The 17,462-nt window shown below is 43.7% G+C and overlaps 2 protein-coding genes across 16 annotated transcripts in view; one reads left to right on the top strand and one right to left on the bottom strand.

The window, feature by feature from the left end:
• The window catches only part of BEND6 (BEN domain containing 6), a 50,698-nt gene extending 48,905 nt beyond the window's left edge, over nt 1–1,793 (bottom strand). For both annotated transcript variants that reach the window (XM_059937543.1, XM_059937544.1), the window contains exon 1: nt 1,566–1,793. The gene's annotated coding sequence lies outside the window, so the exon portion shown is untranslated. The remainder of the gene's footprint in view (nt 1–1,565) is intronic.
• Nucleotides 1,794–2,332: 539 nt separating this feature from the next.
• The window catches only part of DST (dystonin), a 510,328-nt gene continuing 495,198 nt past the window's right edge, over nt 2,333–17,462 (top strand). For all 14 annotated transcript variants that reach the window (XM_059939019.1, XM_059939025.1, XM_059939006.1 and 11 more), the window contains exons 1-2: nt 2,333–2,595; nt 3,163–3,197. In XM_059939019.1, coding sequence (XP_059795002.1) covers nt 2,415–2,595; nt 3,163–3,197 — 216 coding nt within the window. In that variant the 5' untranslated portion in view covers nt 2,333–2,414. The remainder of the gene's footprint in view (nt 2,596–3,162; nt 3,198–17,462) is intronic.

The following is a 17,462-nucleotide window of genomic DNA, read 5'->3' as shown; positions in this document are numbered from 1 at the left end:
GGGGCAAATTGGTTATTATGCTGTATTTGCGGTCTTAGACATGTTTCAAGGATATTTAGGTCCATTTCAGCTCACTCACAAATTTTCCTCAATGAGAAGTATAAAGTAACGATGACCTTCCTCATTAGTTATTTCTCCCAATGTTTGCAAAAGGTTAATTCAGTTTTGTTGTTGTTTTAAATTACTCCACCAGGCCACTGTGAGGCAGTGCGGTACAGAATTCTTCGTTTCCTGTTGTGCCCTGCAGGGCAGGCTCCCAGGCTTCTCCTCAATAACCCCTGCACAGTGGATGGGAATGTGGTCTCTCACTGCAGTGGCTGCGGTATCAGGAAACCTTTGAGCTACCTGCACAAATGCAGTGCTACCTGTCAGCCCCAGAGCCAGGGATCTTGTAAGCCCATCCTGCAGGCACTCTGCTTCACCATTCTCACTTTATACAGCATCCGCAAGCAAGGTCCACCTTCAAACCGGAACAACTGAATGAGATAATGCTTATTTTGTCATAGGAAACAAGATGTACATAAAGAAAACTCAATCCATTGTTTCCCATGGTGATGAATCTGGCCTTTAAGACATGCATTAGTCAATGCCTTTTTGAGTGTCCTTTAATGCTTACACGTGGTAATACGTTAAAGGCCTTAAGAACATCAATGGTTAAGCCTTTATGCAGAGCTGAATAGTGTATTTTGTATAGTTAGAAAACCACACTGATCTTGAGATCCTACAAGCAAATAACAAAATTAAGTATTGTCATCGATTTTTAAACTGCTTTCCGGAATTTTACAAAATACTTTATTAGGACACAATTTCTTCAGTCTCCGAAATATTCCAGAGTCCACCCTAGTAGTTAGTAGCAACTCCACAAATGCAATAATGGGTTACCTTGTCACTGTAATTGCAGTTTCTCTACGCGAGCAAACAAAACAAGCAAAACCCAGCCCCGCACGGGAAAAGCCAGCACTGGCTCGGGAGCAGCAGAAGGCGACAGAGCACCGGCCGGCTGAGGTCACTGTCGCAATTGGTCCCGGCCAGGTGGCCCGGCGGCCGCAGGGACAGAGGCCACTGCAGCGCCCCCGCCGCGCCTCCCGCGTCCGCACTGCGCCAGCGGCCCCGGGAAAATCTCCAACTGCAGGATTCCTTTTGCTGATTACGAAGAAAGGGGGGGGGGGGGCAAGAGGGAGAAAGGGAGTGTGTGCGTTTTGAGTGTGATAGATCACTACTTCCTCACTCGCCCTACAAAATCTCTCCTCAAAATATTTACAAGCCAATCTCCAACTTCCTCCATCTGCTGGTTCCTAAATCTGAAAGTGCCTCTCCCTCCAATTGCACTAAAGGAGGCAAGGTTTTAGGGTCAACATGGATACAAGAGGATGCAAAGTGCCCCCTTCTCGGCTGAGTGGCAGAGTTCAAGTCTGCAGACCCGAGCGCTCCGCCGGGGAGCGCGCCCAGTTCAGGGGGGACGGACGGGACGGGACCCCCGTTCCGGGGGACCCCGATTCCCAGGGAAGGCCCTGCCCGGGGCTCACGCTTCGGCGTGCAGGAACCCCCCGCAAGCAATAGCTCACCCGGCTGCATCCTCCGAAGCCCCAGCCTCGGGGTGGGGCGCGGGGAGGTGGGAGGCGGGGGCAGCACCGCCTGCAGGCTCTAGTCGGCGCCTCGCGGTCTCCCCCTGGCTCCGGGGCGCCCCCTGTCGCCGGGCTCCCCAGCGATCTGGGCACGGGAGTCTGGAGAGGTGGCAGCCCGGGCGTCCGGGAACGGAGGGGCGCCCGGCCCGTGCCCCCCGGACGGTGCGGACCGGCGGGCGGCCCCGCGGGAGGGCACTGGGCGCTCAGGCCCGGGCGCAGCCCGCGGCCGCCGCCGGAGCCGCAGCAGCCATGTCCGCGCGCCCGCGCTGCCGCAGCCCGGCCGTGATGTCATCCGCTGAGTCCCCGCCGCGGCGCCCCACGCCCGCCCCCCGCGGGCCGCCGCGTCCCTGCCCCGCCCCACGTGCTCCCGGCTTCGGGCATGCAGAGGCCGGCGGTGGCTGTGGGACGATGCGCAGAGCCCGGGTGGCCGCGTTGGCGGCGGTGCTGCCCCTCCCCGCCCGCCGCTTCTCTGGCTGGGCTGCGCCCGGGGGCTGCGCACGGGTGGGGGCGGGGGCGCCCGGGGAGGGCGGGGTGGGCTACCCGCGGCCAAGTCCCTGCCGGGTCGCCGTCTGCTGAGTCATGGCCAGCGCTGCCCGCAGCCCGGGCTCACTCGCGTAGCGCGGCGGACGCGAGTGCGCAGCCATTGGGCCGGGCGCGGGGCCGCAAGCGTCGGGCATGACGCGCTGAGCCGCGCTCGCCCGTGCCCGCAGCTCAGCGTGCGCCCCGCGCGGGTGCCTGTGCCGCCGCCCTCCAGCCCCGCCGGCAGCCGCCCCCGCTTCGCCCCGCACCATGATTGCCGCCGCTTTCCTCGTCTTGCTGAGACCCTACAGCATCCAATGTGCCCTTTTCCTCTTGTTGCTTCTGCTAGGCACCATCGCCACCATCATCTTCTTCTGCTGCTGGCACCGCAGGCTCCAGAAGGGGAGGCATCCGATGAAATCGGTCTTTTCGGGTCGTTCAAGGAGCCGAGGTAAGACACCCCGCGACGGGCTTACTCGGGCCGGGAGGAACCTTTAAGCCGATTTGGAGAGGGAAGCGCGGCTCGCTCTCTTCCGCGCTGCCGCCTCTACCCCATCCGCGCCCGCTCCCCCAGCCCAGTGCGTTTCCGTGTTTAGCGTCCCTGTCCCCCTCCTCGGGTCTGCCGGATTGGGGTGACCGCGGCGAGGCAGAGCGCTGGGAGGTGGGGGGAACGTACCAGATGCTTGGTGTCAGTGTGCTTAAGCCCTGGGGATGGCTGGAGCGGAGTCCGGGCTGCGGCAGCCTCGTCCACCCCCACCCTCCGGCCGGCGCTGGAGCGTGGGGCATGGAGAGTTCGGGGCTCCCCAACTCCCCCAGAACTTTCCCTGAAACTTCTCGCGGAGAAATCACCTAGAGACCGATGGCCTAGTAACCAACCCTCCCTGCAGGCTGTCCCCACTGTATTAGAGGCGTCCGGAACGCGCCTCCCCGACCCTCGTCCCCCGGGTAAGTCGTCGGTGACTCGGCAGGTGAAGAACAAGGAGTTAATTGAAGTCTCGTTTTTCTTTTTTTTCCCCAGATGCTGTTTTGAGATCTCACCACTTTCGTTCCGAGGTAATTTATTTAGCGCGCACGCTCAAGGTCAGAAGAAGTTCTCTTTGCTGGGTACCAATATTAATCATATGGGTGTTCAGAAGCCAGTAGGGCGTTGAATGGGGAGCATGCTACCCCCAAGCCGAAAGGGACGTGTTTCCTTTTAAGTGGCTCCCCAGCGTGAGTGCCCAGTGAACGGTTTTGGCAGATCTCTTGTGTCCTGGAGCCGCTGTGCTGGAAGGGGTGAGACAGCCCTTAAAAGCGGCCAGACCTTAGGAACTGAGCCTCGGGGTGGATCTCAGCTTCCTTGAGAATCTGTAAGTCGCCGGAAGCTTTCTGGGTGCAGTCAGCTGGCCGCGGCTGTTCACTTGGGTATCTAACCTCGCTGGGAGCTTTTAGGGAGCTGGTGCAGAGCAATTTGATCCATGTGCATTTCCCTTTAGACTTTCAAGTTTATATTCCTGTTCACCCAGAAAGAGCTCCATGTTTTACTGGGGACGTCTGATGATTTTTGCAGAGCGATGGTGGTAGTGATCTGGCTTTACTAACAAAACGTGGACCATCCCTTCATAAACAGGCGACTTGGCCTCGCAGCAATTCAGTGGAACTGTTGTAGGACTAGTTCCGCTGGAGATAGACCAAAACGAGAAACACAAGCTCTCCCTGACCCAGCATTTCTTGATGAATTTCTAGGTCAACCCCCCACTTAATGCGAGATGATTTTCCCTCTTTCCCGCGAGTTTCACACAGCCAGGAGGTTGCTGGTAGCAATGCTTGATGCCATTTGCTCATTTTAGGAAAGACTTCATAGTTAGAAACGCTCCATTGACTTACCATTTACCTGAGAAGTTATTTCACATTTCATTTCAATAGTTAATCCAATGTTTTATTGCACCCTAGATGTTTGATTGGACTCTGGTTGCTTGAAAGCTTTTACTGCATTACTATCACATCGTTATAATGCGGCACAATGAATAATTTTACATGGAGCCCCAGTGGGTGAGAACTCTTTACTCAATTTAGGACTGTAAAGAGAATAAAATAACCAGTCAGATAATCAGAGGTTCCATTGCTGCCTTTACACTAACTAGCTGTGTGGTGCTGGGAAACTCTCTCAACTTCTCAGCCCTTCAACTATAAAATAGGGCCAATAGTACCTTATAGGGCTGTAGGGGGAGGGCGGGGTTTACCAGTAATCATGTTAACAAAACCCCACTTAGCTCATAGTAGCTATTCAGTACTTGATAGGTATCATTCCATTTTGTAAAATTGAATTAAAAATGTGTAAAAATAAAAGATCTGTCCACAAATCTTAGTCTTTATTAGATTAATTAATTCAAAGTTATGTGAAACAACATAAGCTGTGCCTGTTATGAACCAACACTTTTTGAACACCTGATTAATTTAATAGAGTAACCCATTTAGAGGTGACAAAAAATAAATCACAGTCAGGGTGCGACCACCAAAATTTAGGATTTTCATTTTACAAGGAGATCACCAGTCCAGTACATGTAAATGATAGAACCAGAATAAGAATCCTGTTATGGGTTGTTAGATTAGCCATCAAGTGTTTCTGCTAAAGCATAGGCAGAAAAAATGAGATAGGTCTACATTTGTTTAGGTATCTGTCAGTTAAGCATTTGTCCTGAGCTTGCATTTGGTTAGGAAAGCTGGGAGTGATTGTTTAATGCCATAGCTCATTTCACAAGATTCCTGGTACAGGTTGACATCCTGTGTGTGCTTTGTATTTGCCTTGTCTGCTGGGCTGTGAACATCTTGACGGCATGGACCAAGTCTCTCTTGTTTAGGGCTATATCCCCACTGCCTGGTGTATAATGGGCTCTTAATAAATATTTATCAAATGAGTGAAAAATTCTCTATGAGTGCCAGTTTTCGTAACTGGGCAAATACAACTCAGAATTGGGCCAAAAAGAAAAATGCACATTCTCAGGACATTGCTCAGAATTCAGCATTTGCTGAATCCCAACTCTTATCTTTCTAGACTTTAAAACATTGCCCTGGAGTTTGTGTTAAAAAATGTAAATCACTAATTATAACAAAGTGTATTTGGTTAGAATTTTTTTTCTCAGGAAGTTCAATGCGGTATTAGCTTCATTTGTTGATAAGCCCCCCATGTTCCTTTTCATACCAAGTCCCTGTGTTAAACTACTCAAAGAATGTCATTTTATAAGTGAAAATCGTGAGACTGTTCCATGAGAATGTCATATTTCATCATTGTTTCATGTTCACCACAAATAAGACATTTTCCCTACGGAAAACAGACGGGATTTTTTTTCCTTCTCCGTTTCTACCAAAATGCCATTTCCAGCAGGATTTTCTCCTTGAGAAATACCTCTGAAGTTTTTGGATTCTAGCGTGTTAGAAAATTAGAACTTTTGTCACATAATGGCTATTCTTCTTGTTACTTTTTAGCAGTAGCTGCTGCAAAATAAGTATCAAAGAAAATGTTTTGATTTTCCTACAAGTTATAGTCCTGTCGAGTATTCTATTCCTCATCCCAATCTCAGTCAGTAGATAATTCACTCTCAGTATTTCCATAGCTGTCAAATGAGGAAAATGGGTTTAGGATCTGCGGACTTATTTTGAAACGTGAAAGAGCTTTGCGAAAGCCCTGGAACACATGAGGAAGTTCAGTTAGCTCTTGGCTGCTTTACTTGGCAGAGGATATTGCTTCTGCTTTCCACACGTCCAGGAAAGTCCAATTGGAGAGGAAATTTCAGGATGTTTCTTCCCAGGTAGGGAGAGAAATACTTCTCCAGGGGGGAAACCATGGCATCAGGACTCAGTGTGTTTTGGGGAAGTTCTGCAGCAGGAAAAAAAGCCACATATCTCATGTGAGGGGCTGCAGCTTTTTCCCCCTCACTAAGTGGATAATAAACACCTTTCTTCAACTCAGTTTCTTCCTCATGAAGCTAGAAATAAATGATTCAGAGATTTATGAGATGTTTGGGAACCATAACCACCAACAGCCCCTTTTTATTTTCATATACTTGCAAACTCATCTCTACTGGCTTAAGAGTTCTCTAAATTTTAATAATAGCATATGAGAATGTAAAATTATTAATCCACTCAGCAAGGGCTCAATCCCCAATTCTCTGACAGATAAAAGGCCCAGTTAGATAGCTGGAAATACGTGCTTTGTATATGAAAATAAAATACTTGTACCATATATATAGTAATAAACAATATATATAGTGATGAGAAGTGATTTCACATCGAGATGGGACGCAGTCTGGAAACCAAGTGTCCATTCTGGGTCTCTAAGAAGGATACTTTTCCTAGGGACTTAATAATGTTTGATGCTGTGACTTTACACAATGCTTAACTGTTACCCTAGATGCCTGTGGTGAAGATCAGACAGTGACAGTCCTGATTTTAAGGAAATCTCGGAAAGTGATATGGGTAATTGAGGTACCATTAGATTACAAGAAAGAACCTTGTGAGCCCTTCAGTAGAGTGCAGACAGTTACATATAATGCCCTTGGAGAATACCCAGCATGAACAGTGGTACATGATCCCTATTCATCAGCTCGGTGGAATAAGGGCAGCCTTGTTAGATATCAGCAGAGGCAGGAGGGTGTTTTGTGTCCATCAGGATTGAGTAAATATCTTCACTTCCTGTTTCAGGGAAAGGAACCAAAAGAGTTAACTCGAGTTAACTCAAGCGAGATAAGGACTCAGTAAGACAAGAACCCCCAGCTACATTTTGTCTGCTGCGTAGTGTTTAACTGTGTCACTCACAGCTCAAAGAATCATATGCCCAAAATTCTCAATGAAAGAGAGAGGCTAAGTGGAGTGAATTTTTAATGGCCATTTCTTACAAAGCTGAATAGGCAAATCCTTTAGGTTTTTCCAGTGATTTTCCACGTTATCGTAGATGAAAGGATGGTCCACACTGACCCTCTTGGCCTCATCATATTTCCAGAGAATCCCTGCACCAAACCATGGAAAAATGGTCAGTGGAATACCCATAGTTCACAGCTTGTTGTGGAATTTGCATCTTTTATTAAGGGTTACTCAGTTTAGTGGATTAGACAAATTGATAGTTTATTATTTAGCTCTCTTTTACAATTAGGTTATCTTTATAAATAAATTCTTTGCCTAGAGTTAAATTCTAGGTCTTAAGTTAGTTTATGCTAATTAAATCAGTCTTAAGTTGAATTCCACACATGATACAGGGTTCATTTTGTTTCATGCAATTATTTTAAAAACAAACATTTATTTTTTCATCCTTTATGAGGTATGATATTAGAGGGTAGGAATAACAAAGGGTCTGAGGTGTAGTCCCTGCCTTGACGATGACTTCCAGGTCACTCCCAGTATCAGTGCTGAAATTTTATAGTTACTGGTTTCTTCTGTTCCAGTAACTGAACTGACATCCAACTATGAATCACAAATCTGATGGGAGCATCAGAGGCCAAGCTGTGCAAGTAAAGCCAGTACATTTGTGAAAAAGACAAATTCACCCCATTCACCAAAGTCACTACCACCATATAATTTACCCTTACTTCAGCTACGTGGCAACAAAGCAGAATGCTAAAAGCAAAAGAAGAAGAAGAAGAAAGAAAAAAGCCCACTTTTTTTCCCCCATGCATCCAAACCTTTTAAATCCAGTCTAGATGAAAGTAGAAACAAAAGCTTTTTCGGAGAAGTCTGAAATCTTTGTCTAACCTCAAGGGTTAGGAATGACTCCTTTTGAGATTGCAGTTACAACATAGAAACAGGCTAATAACAAGTATTGGTTTAATGAAAGGATTACAGGAATAAGAGTTCAAAGTCCTGGCTTTGGGTTCCAGCTCTGCCACTAACAAACTGTGCCGTCTTGGTCTAGTCTTTTAGGGTCTCTGAGATTCAGACTTGCTGTTTTCACTGGTAACATGAAGATGATCTCTGAATCTCCTTCATAGTAAACAGGCCCTGTTTCTGCTATGTGCAAAAATGCATCCTGGTAAAAAAGGTATCATGTAAAACGTGATTCCTTCTAGGAACTGAAGGCAGGTAAAGATAAAGATATGATTAGCATAAACACAAAGTAACAAATTATGTATAGAAAAGGAATGGTTGGAATACTTCTGATGACATGATTGCTTCTGGCTGGGGTGATCAGAGAAGCCTTCCAGGAGGAGGTGATATTTCTGCTGCAGCATGCAGGCTGAGTAGTACCTGGCTAGACAGACAGGGGCTCAGAGCAAACCCCCAGGCCAGCAGAACCGCTTAAGAATAGGCAACAATTAAGGAAACACACCTGTTTTCAGAGCTCAGAAAACGCCAGTATGATTAGAAGAAAGGGGTCTTGAGATCACATCAGGATGGAAATATAAGTAGGTGCCAGCTATAATAAAAAATAATTTTTGTGTACCACTTGACAGCTGACAAAGGCTTTGACAAAACATTATTTTATTTGAATGCCTTAGGAGGGCACCTGCTGTGAGCCCTCTCGAGAGAAGGAAAGACTTTTGATTTCTTTTCTAGTAACTACGGCCAAACAGCCTGATCACTCTTTTTTTCTCTGTCACGGAGAGTGGAGAGTTGTGGCCTCAGCTGCAGAGGCCTGGGACCATGATTGGCTGGGGGCCTTTCTGGTCACGCCGAAGCTGCACTCTTGCAGGGCATTGCATGTTTCAGGTCTAGTGCTCAAGCGTCACTGGGTTATATTTGACCACAGACACCATATGTCCAGGGGTTTGTGACAACCTGCTCCTGTTGTCATTACAACTCCTAATGCAAAGCATAATAAATTTGCAGGCAATTTATTATGTACAAGGCTATGTAATATATTACAGTTTTAAAAAGTATTTGAAATGTGTCTCTGCTTTTAAACTTCTTCCTTGAAGAAAATCCCTCTCCCATAATAATCTGAATGTCTGTTTCCTCCTCAAATCCTCAAGCCTAGCCCTTCGCCCTCAGCCAATGGCTTCTGTCTCCTAACTCACAGAGAACAACTTCTTGCCCCTACAAACTAAGTGGCATCTTAATCTTCCCTCCCAGCCCAAGGAAAACTTCATCTGTCCTCCCTGTGGGTATTTTATGCTTACGCCATGAATTCCTTATCTTCCTGTCTCTTGGGGGCTGTTCTGTGAGTCGTCCCCTCCTTTCTCTTCTGATGCCCACTCTCTCCTGGCCCCTGTTTCTAACACATAAACATCATAGGTGCGTCCTTTTGAAAACAACGTAAACCTCCCTATACCACCAACTCTTCTCTTGTTAAGAAAAGTTCTCTGAAAAAGGTTCTTTATCTGCCACCTCCTATTCCTCGCTTCTCATTTACTCCTCAACTTAGTAAAATCTGGCTTCTGCTCTATGACTTGAAACCACTCACCCTTAGCTCAGCGTTGAGTTCTAAATTGTTACATCACATATTTCCGTCTTAGGTTTAATCGACTTATCTTGCATTGGACTTTGTTGGCCACTGATCCCTTCTTGAAACTCTCCCCCACCCCCCACCTTTTTTTTCTGGCCACGGCTGCCTCTATTCCTGCACTGGACCCTCTTCCTTCTTAGATGTTGACATTCCCAACGTATTCCCTTGCTCATAATTTTTTAAACAGATTTATTGAGATATAATTCACATACTATACAGTTCACCCATTTAAAATGTACCATTCAGTGATTTTTAGTGTATTTACAACGGTGTGCAGCCATCACACAATTTAATTGAAAACATTTTCGTTACCCCCCAAAGAAACCCCACACCTGTTGGCAGTCACTCCCCATTCACCTCCCACCTCCACACCCCAACCCTAGGCAACCGCTAATCTAGTTTTGTCTTAGTAGATTTGCTGGGCCTTGTTTTTGCTCACCCTATTCAAACTTTACTTGTAGGATCTCACCATATTTCCTGTTTTAGTTCGTCCTCACAGAATGGTTACTCTGAAATCTGTATGTCAAATTCAGGCTACACTCTTGACCTCGAGATACAGAGAGTCAGCCCTTTTCCCTCCTTCTTACATGGATGCACCGCAGGTCTTAAACTGAACATCTGCCCCTGTTGTGGAGAGTGGTACAACCCTTACCTGTACCTCTGCAGTTGCCCAAACTAGAAGTCTAGAAGCTATGACAGACCCTTCCTTATCCATTCTGTCCTCTTTTACATATCTCTGGAGTCTGCCTTTCTTACCATCCTCCTGATGGTTACCTTGCTTCAGTCCCTGTAACGAGCCTCCAGACAAGTCTCCCTGACATCCCACCCCCAGTCCATACACACTAATCTGATAAGGATCATTCTAAAATACAGATTAAGCCTTAAAACTTTTATTAGTCAGGGAGACATTCAGATTTAAGTGATCCCAACATAAGATGGGTTATTAATAATCAAGGATTTCTGTTCTCTCATGGCAAGAAGTCTAGACATGATGTAGGCTTTGCTGCAACAGCCCCACTGTGTCACTGCTGGGGTGATTGGGATAATCCTGGCCTTTCCCTCATAGTTGCAGGATGGCTGCACCATTCCAGACATTGTGCACAAATTCAAGGTAGGAAGGAGGGGAAAAGGGAGAGCCAGTCAAAGAAGGATATTCATCAGGAAATCAAACTCTTTGCCGGATGGAGGGCTTTCCAGTTAGATTTCTCCTTGCATTTCACTGGTCAGAACTGTGTCACAAAGCCGTCCCTCACTGCAAAGGAAGCTTGGGATATGAGCTTTCATTTTTCCTGGCTTTTGTGGTAGAGGTAGGCAGGGAGAAAGGGTTGGGTAAGCCATATTCCTTCCCTACTTAAAATCCTTCAGTGGCTTTCCACTTTCTTCCAGGTAGTAAAGTTTGACCTTCTTAATGTGACATCAGAGGGATCCCTATGCTGATGTCCTGGTGATGGTTACTCTCCAAGCAGACCATGACTTTTTGGATTATTGTTTTTGACCATGTTATTTCCAGCTAAGAAAGCCCTTCTTTGTTTTCCTTTTCTTTCTTTGGCCACTCACCCCTAACTAAAGCGGAAATACTCAGGCACGAAAGGCTAACTCTTGCTCTTCCTTCAAAACCCAGTTCATAGGTCATCTCCAGGAAACTTTCTTAGCTCCCTCCTCATAATAATGATAATAATTGAGTTTTTTTATTTGTCTCTCCTACAAGATTGTACCTTGAAAGTAGTCTAACTAAATCCCTGGTTCTTAGCTCAGTGTCTGGTACAAAATAAAGCTCAGTAAATGTTTGCTGAAGGAATGAATATATTTGATGTTTTCTAAAGTCAGTTTAATTCTCAATTCTCATGGATTCTAACTTTCCAAATATTCCTGTATCCTTCTTTTACTTAAAGGGAAAGAGACAGATTCTTTTCATTTTTTATTTCAGACATACTCACAGTTGCGCCTTAGTTAACATCCTGTGTTTACTTTGAAAATACGCAGATTCAGGCACTTTTTAAAATGAGTTGAAAATATTTCCTGACATTTTAATTTATTATTGAAGAGATTTTTATACCTCTTCAATAATATATAGGCAAATAGTATTAACAGAGATAAAGAAGGATGTTCCATAATGATAAAAAGACTATTCAGGAAAACATAATTATAGATGTGTATGTACAGAGCCTTAAAATGCATGGAGTAAACATTGTCAAAATTAAAGCGAGAAATAGACAATTTTGGAGTCATAGTTGATGATTTTAACATCCTTCTTTCAGTAATTGGTAGAATATCCATATAGAAAATCAGTAAAAATATAAGTGATCTTAATAACCCTATCAACTATCTTGACCTAATTGATATTTATAGAATGCCATACCCACTTGACTCGTTTCCAAAGACAGACTATATTCTAGGCCATAAATCAATTCACAATAAAATTAATTTAAATTTGAAAAGGTTGAAATCATACAGAGTATGATCATACTCTGATCATAACATAATCAGACTAGGAATCAATAACAATAATATCTCTAGGAAAACCTCACATATTTGGAAATTAAATAACATGCTTCAGAAAATTCATGCATCAAAAAAGAAACCATAAGGAAAATTAAAAAATATTTTGAACTGAACGATAATGAAAACATAGTATCTCAAAATTGTGGGTTGCAGCCAAAGCAGAGCTCAGAGGAAAACATATAGCTTTAACTGCTTATATTAAAAAGAAAGGTCTAAAATCTAACAAACTTTCAACTTTAAGAAGCTAGGGGATAAAAAAGGAAAAGTAAATGCAAAATAAGCAGAAGGAAGGAGATAATAAAAATAAGAGTAGACATTGATGAAATAGAGAAAAGACATACAATAGAGAAAATTAACAAAGCCAAGGTTGGTTTTTAAAAATTATTTTTTAATTGAAGTATAATTAATCTACAATGTTGTGTTAGTTTCAGGTGTACAGCAAATTGATACAGTTATATATACATGTATATTCTTTTTCAGATTCTTTCCCATTATAGGTTATTACAAGATATTGAATATAGGTCCCTGTGCTATACAGTAGGTCCTTGTTGTTTATCTGTTTCATATATAATAGTGTGTATATATTAAAGTTGGTTTTTTGAAAAGGTCAACAAAGTTTACAAATATCAGGCTAGACTGATCGAGGCAAAAAACCACAAATCACTGGTATGACACATGGAAGAGAGGTTATAACTACAGAACCCACAGACATTAAAAGGAAAAGAGAATATTCTGTACAACTTTATGCTAAGAAATTTGACAACTTAGATGAAATGGACAAGTATGTACCTATAGGTCTCTAATTATCCACTCATCCGACCTGTGCATATTTCATCATGTATTAGAACTGCTCTAACTCCCAGATCTTGAGTTCTGAAATATCTCTCTTTGACCACATACCTGCCTGTCTATGCATCTCATCGTGAGCTCTTAATGAGTTTCTTGCTTCCCTAGGTTTCAGCCTGTCAGCACTTTCTGATTTAACTTCACTTCCCTTTCTGCTCAGTAGAGACCCTTAATCAACTCTACAGAGAAACTTTCACTGTTATTCTCACTTTGCTCATGCGGTTAGTACCTCTGCCACAATGACTTTGACAATTACTAGATCTGAGTCAATCTCTTTGACTGCTTTTCTATTCTTGTGCCTAGGAGGCCTGTCCTTACTGGACAACTTCACAAAACCTAGCCATTTCTTTCATTATGTAATCCAGCAGTCATGTCTGTCCTTGAGTGTATCAGCTAGCTTCTGCTTTGTAACAGCAAACAACAACAGTTCAAATGTGAACTATTTAGCTCACAATTCTGGGGATTGGCCATTTGGGCTGTGCCCAGCTGGGCAGTGGTTCTGGTCTGAGTCAGGCTTGGCTTATCACAGCCAGCCCTCAGTCATGCGTTGTTGGTCATGCGTGAGTCGGCCTTCTGGCTGACTCACAGTTTGCCTCTACATGGTCTGTCCTCTTCCATCAAGCCAACCCAGGTTGGTTCACATGCAGTTAGATTCAGGTTCCAGTAGCAGCAAGAGTGGAAGTGCACTAGGCCTGTTGAGGTCTAGGCTCTCAACTCATAGATGGCCTCTGCTCACACGTTGTTTTGGGGAGTGGGGGAAATAGAGTCCTGATGGGAGAAGCTAAATAGTGTTGTGGCCACTTTTGCAATTTTGTAGCTAATCTTTTGATTTATGTTTAAATTGCTGCTGTCTACTATCTCTAAAGCACTCATTTTAAGCTTTTTCTATGGTTTTCCCTGGGCAGTCTTTTCTAATACCTTCGCTTACATCTGTATAAAAATTACGTCCACCTGAAATTTTTAAGCCTAACCATTTCAACAATTTTGGGGGCTTTACTTTCCAGTTTTAGAATATTTTCCATCACCCCAGAAAGATTTCTCATGCCTCTTTGCCACTGATCCCTGTTCCTACCCCTAATCTGCAAAACCATGAATCTGCTTTTGGTATCTGTGGATTTGCCTTTTCTGGACATTGTATATAAGTGGAATCATATAATAGGTAGTCTTTTGCATCTGGCTTCTTTCATGCATGTTAATGTTTTCTAGGTTCATCCATGTTGCAGCATGTATCAATAGTTTGTTCATTTTTATTGCTAAATAGTACTTTATTCTATGAGTATACCACACTTCATTTATCCATTCACCAGTTGGTGGACATTGGATTTTCCCCCAATTTTTAGCTATTATAAATAATGCTGCTGTGAATATTTGCTTGAAATCTTTGTGTGGACATTTCTGTTTATATTGGGCAGATACCTAGGAGTAGAATTCCTAGCTTGTATGGTAAATATGTGTTTAATTTTTTGAGGAAATTGTCAAACTGTTTTCCAAAGTGGCTGTTCAATTTAACATTCTCAACAGCAGTGTATGAGGATTCCAGTTTCTCCACATCCTTGACAATACTTGTTATTGTCTTTTTGATCATAGCTCTTCTAGTGGGTCTGAAGTGGTATCGCTTTAGTTTTCATTTGCATTTCCCTAATGACTAATGATTTTTAACATTTTTTTTGTGTGCTTGTTAGCAGTTCAGAGATCTTCCTTAGTGAAATGTTCGAATCTTTGCCCATTTTTATTTTATTTTATTTTTTACTTTATTGAAATACTGAGTTTAGTTCACATGTATATTTTTGTCTCCCAACCATTTTAATTTGTCTGATCACCATTACTACTATGTCCTATCACAACATTCTGTACATTCTTAAAACTGAGCAAATGGTAGAGTTCCATCTTTAAAAACGAAACGGGCATTTTGGACAATACATTCATTACAGAAACGAAATAAAATGGAAAGTTCTAGCAAACTAAATTATCTTCTTAAAGAAATTTCCTCCACTGCAGGAAATCTTGAATAGTCTCCTGGCCAGTCAGCTGGAGCAATTCTTCACATAATTGATGATTTTAATTTAAAATTTAAATATTCAAATTCTTTATATATACCTATTAAGATTTTCTATTTTTTCTTGAGTCAGTTTGATAATTTGTGTCTTTCTAGAAATTTGTTCATTTTATCTAAATTGTCTAATTTGTTGGCCTAATAGTATTCTCTTTTGCTCCTTTTAATTTCTGTAGGGTTGGTAGTACTTTTGTTGGTTCCTTTTGTGTTCATCCAGCCAGAAAGTTGGGGTTTGCTCTCCTGTTCCGTTGCATACTTCTGTGACTATGCTTGTGTCCAGGGCCAAGTGGCAGAAAGAGAGAGAAAGAATACAATGCGAGTTTGTCCTAGTTTCTTGGGATCAGAAAGGAAGGTTTCCTTCCTGAGAGTTTTATTTTCTCCTCCTTTGGGATTTCTAATGTTACTGCTCATGGGATTGCTTGAAAGCTGAGGCTTAAGAGAACTCAGAGAAGAAAAAGATGGGGGATTTCTGCACTCTGAGTCTTAAGAATTCTCTTCTTCACTCCTCAAGCCAGAATGAGGGGACTTTTCCTGGAGCTGTCTCTGCCTCAGCTCAGTACCCAACTCTGGGTTTCAGGCTGCGCTGCTGGCTTGCATTCAGTCTGGGGGATACTGGAGAGCAAACATGACAAACTCATCACTGGTTTGGTGGTACTTCGAATTCTGGCCTTTTTACTTCAAGCCTCTCACTACTCTTTGCTTTTCAGGATCCTCAGAAGCTACTCAGTGCATTCTGTCCAGGTGTACAGCCATGCTCAGTGGGAGGCATGTGCTTGTTCTAATTTTTTGTAACCAGAACCAGTCTGATTTTTTAAAATATATATATTTATTTATTTATTTATGGCTGCGCCGGGTCTTACGGCACACAGGATCTTTGTTGAGGCATGTGGGATCTTTTTTAGTTGTGGCATGTGGGCTCATAGTTGCGGCATGCGGGCTTATAGTTGCAACACGTGGGATGTAGTTCCCCGACCAGGGATCGAACCTGGGCCCCCTGCATTGGGAGTGCGGAGTCTTACCCACTGGACCACCAGGGAAGTCCCAGAACCAGTCTGTTGTTTTTTTTTTTTAAATTTTTAAAATTTATTATTTATTTATTATTTTTTTATTTTTGGCTGTGTTGGGTCTTCATTTCTGTGCGAGGGCTTTCTCCAGTTGCGGCGAGTGGGGGCCACTCTTCATCGCGGTGCGCGGGCCTCTCACTATCGCGGCCTCTCGTTGCGGAGCAGAGGCTCCAGACGCTCAGGCTCAGTAGTTGTGGCTCACGGGCCCAGTTGCTCCGCGGCATGTGGGATCTTCCCAGACCAGGGCTCGAACCCGTGTCCCCTGCATTGGCAGGCAGATTCTCAACCACTGCGCCACCAGGGAAGCCCACCAGTCTGTTTTTAATTAGTCTATCCACCCTCCACCTTAAGCCAGTTGCTTTCCTTCTTTTATTATTTAGTTTTTGGAAAATCTCATAGCATTTTGCCATCTAGTTAAGATGATGTTGGCAGAGATGTGTATTGCTACATATAACTCATGCAGTACTGAAGAGTCCCCCTATTTCATTATTATGCAGAATTTTTAGGAATCTAAGTTCAATACATTGTCATTTGAAAACAATTTCTTTTCTTTTTGTTCAGTCTCATCATTCTCCAGATTTTCTGGATTTCCCACTAATTCTTGAAAACCAAATAGATTGCGATACCTGCAGATTTTATTTACAAAGAGAATAGAACTCTCACATTAAGAAGTAATTTAGCAGGGACTTCCCTGGTGGCGCAGTGGTTAAGAATCCACCTGCCAATGCAGGGGACACGGGTTCGAGCCCTGGTCCGGGAAGATCCCGCATGCCACGGAGCAACTAAGCCCGTGTGCCACAACTACTGAGCCTGTGCTCTTGAGCCCGCGTGCCACAACTGCTGAAGCCTGTGTGCCTAGTGCCTGTGCTCTGCAACAAGAGAAGCCACTGCAATGAGAACCCCATGCACGGCAACGAAGAGCAGCCCCCACTCGCCGCAACTAGAGAAAGCCCACGCGCAGCCAGGAAGACCCAAGGCAGCCAAAAATAAATAAATAAAATAAATTTATTAAAAAAAAAAAAAAAGAAGTAATTTAGCAATAGAATGTTAAGTTTCAATAACTAACTGACCAGCTCTGGAAAATCCAATCCCTGACCTGACCCGCTCTGTAGTGGCTGCAGCGAGGAGGCAGCAGGCCCCTGCGAGCATCTCCAGCAGATCCAGATCGTAACTCTCTTGTTTTGAAAGCTGCTGTAGGGCGTCCCGAAGGAATTACAGATATATTTGGGAAGATTTGGTGAGATTGTCCAACTTTTTTATTTTTAAGTGAGTAGTCACAAATAGAAACTTAAAATTTTAAAAAATAAAATAATAATAATGAGGTCTAACTAATTTCTACTGTTCTGAAGTCTTTCTACAGGATCTTAACTCTTGGTGGGCATTCTGAGAATCTGATGAAAGCTCTGGTCTACATCTCCAGAAAAATTAGAGCTACATAG

This window comes from Balaenoptera ricei, chromosome 11, assembly GCF_028023285.1.
Source record: "Balaenoptera ricei isolate mBalRic1 chromosome 11, mBalRic1.hap2, whole genome shotgun sequence".
NCBI lineage: Eukaryota > Metazoa > Chordata > Mammalia > Artiodactyla > Balaenopteridae > Balaenoptera > Balaenoptera ricei.
Note: the sequence above shows the minus strand (reverse complement) of the source record. Positions and strands in the feature narration are given on the sequence as shown.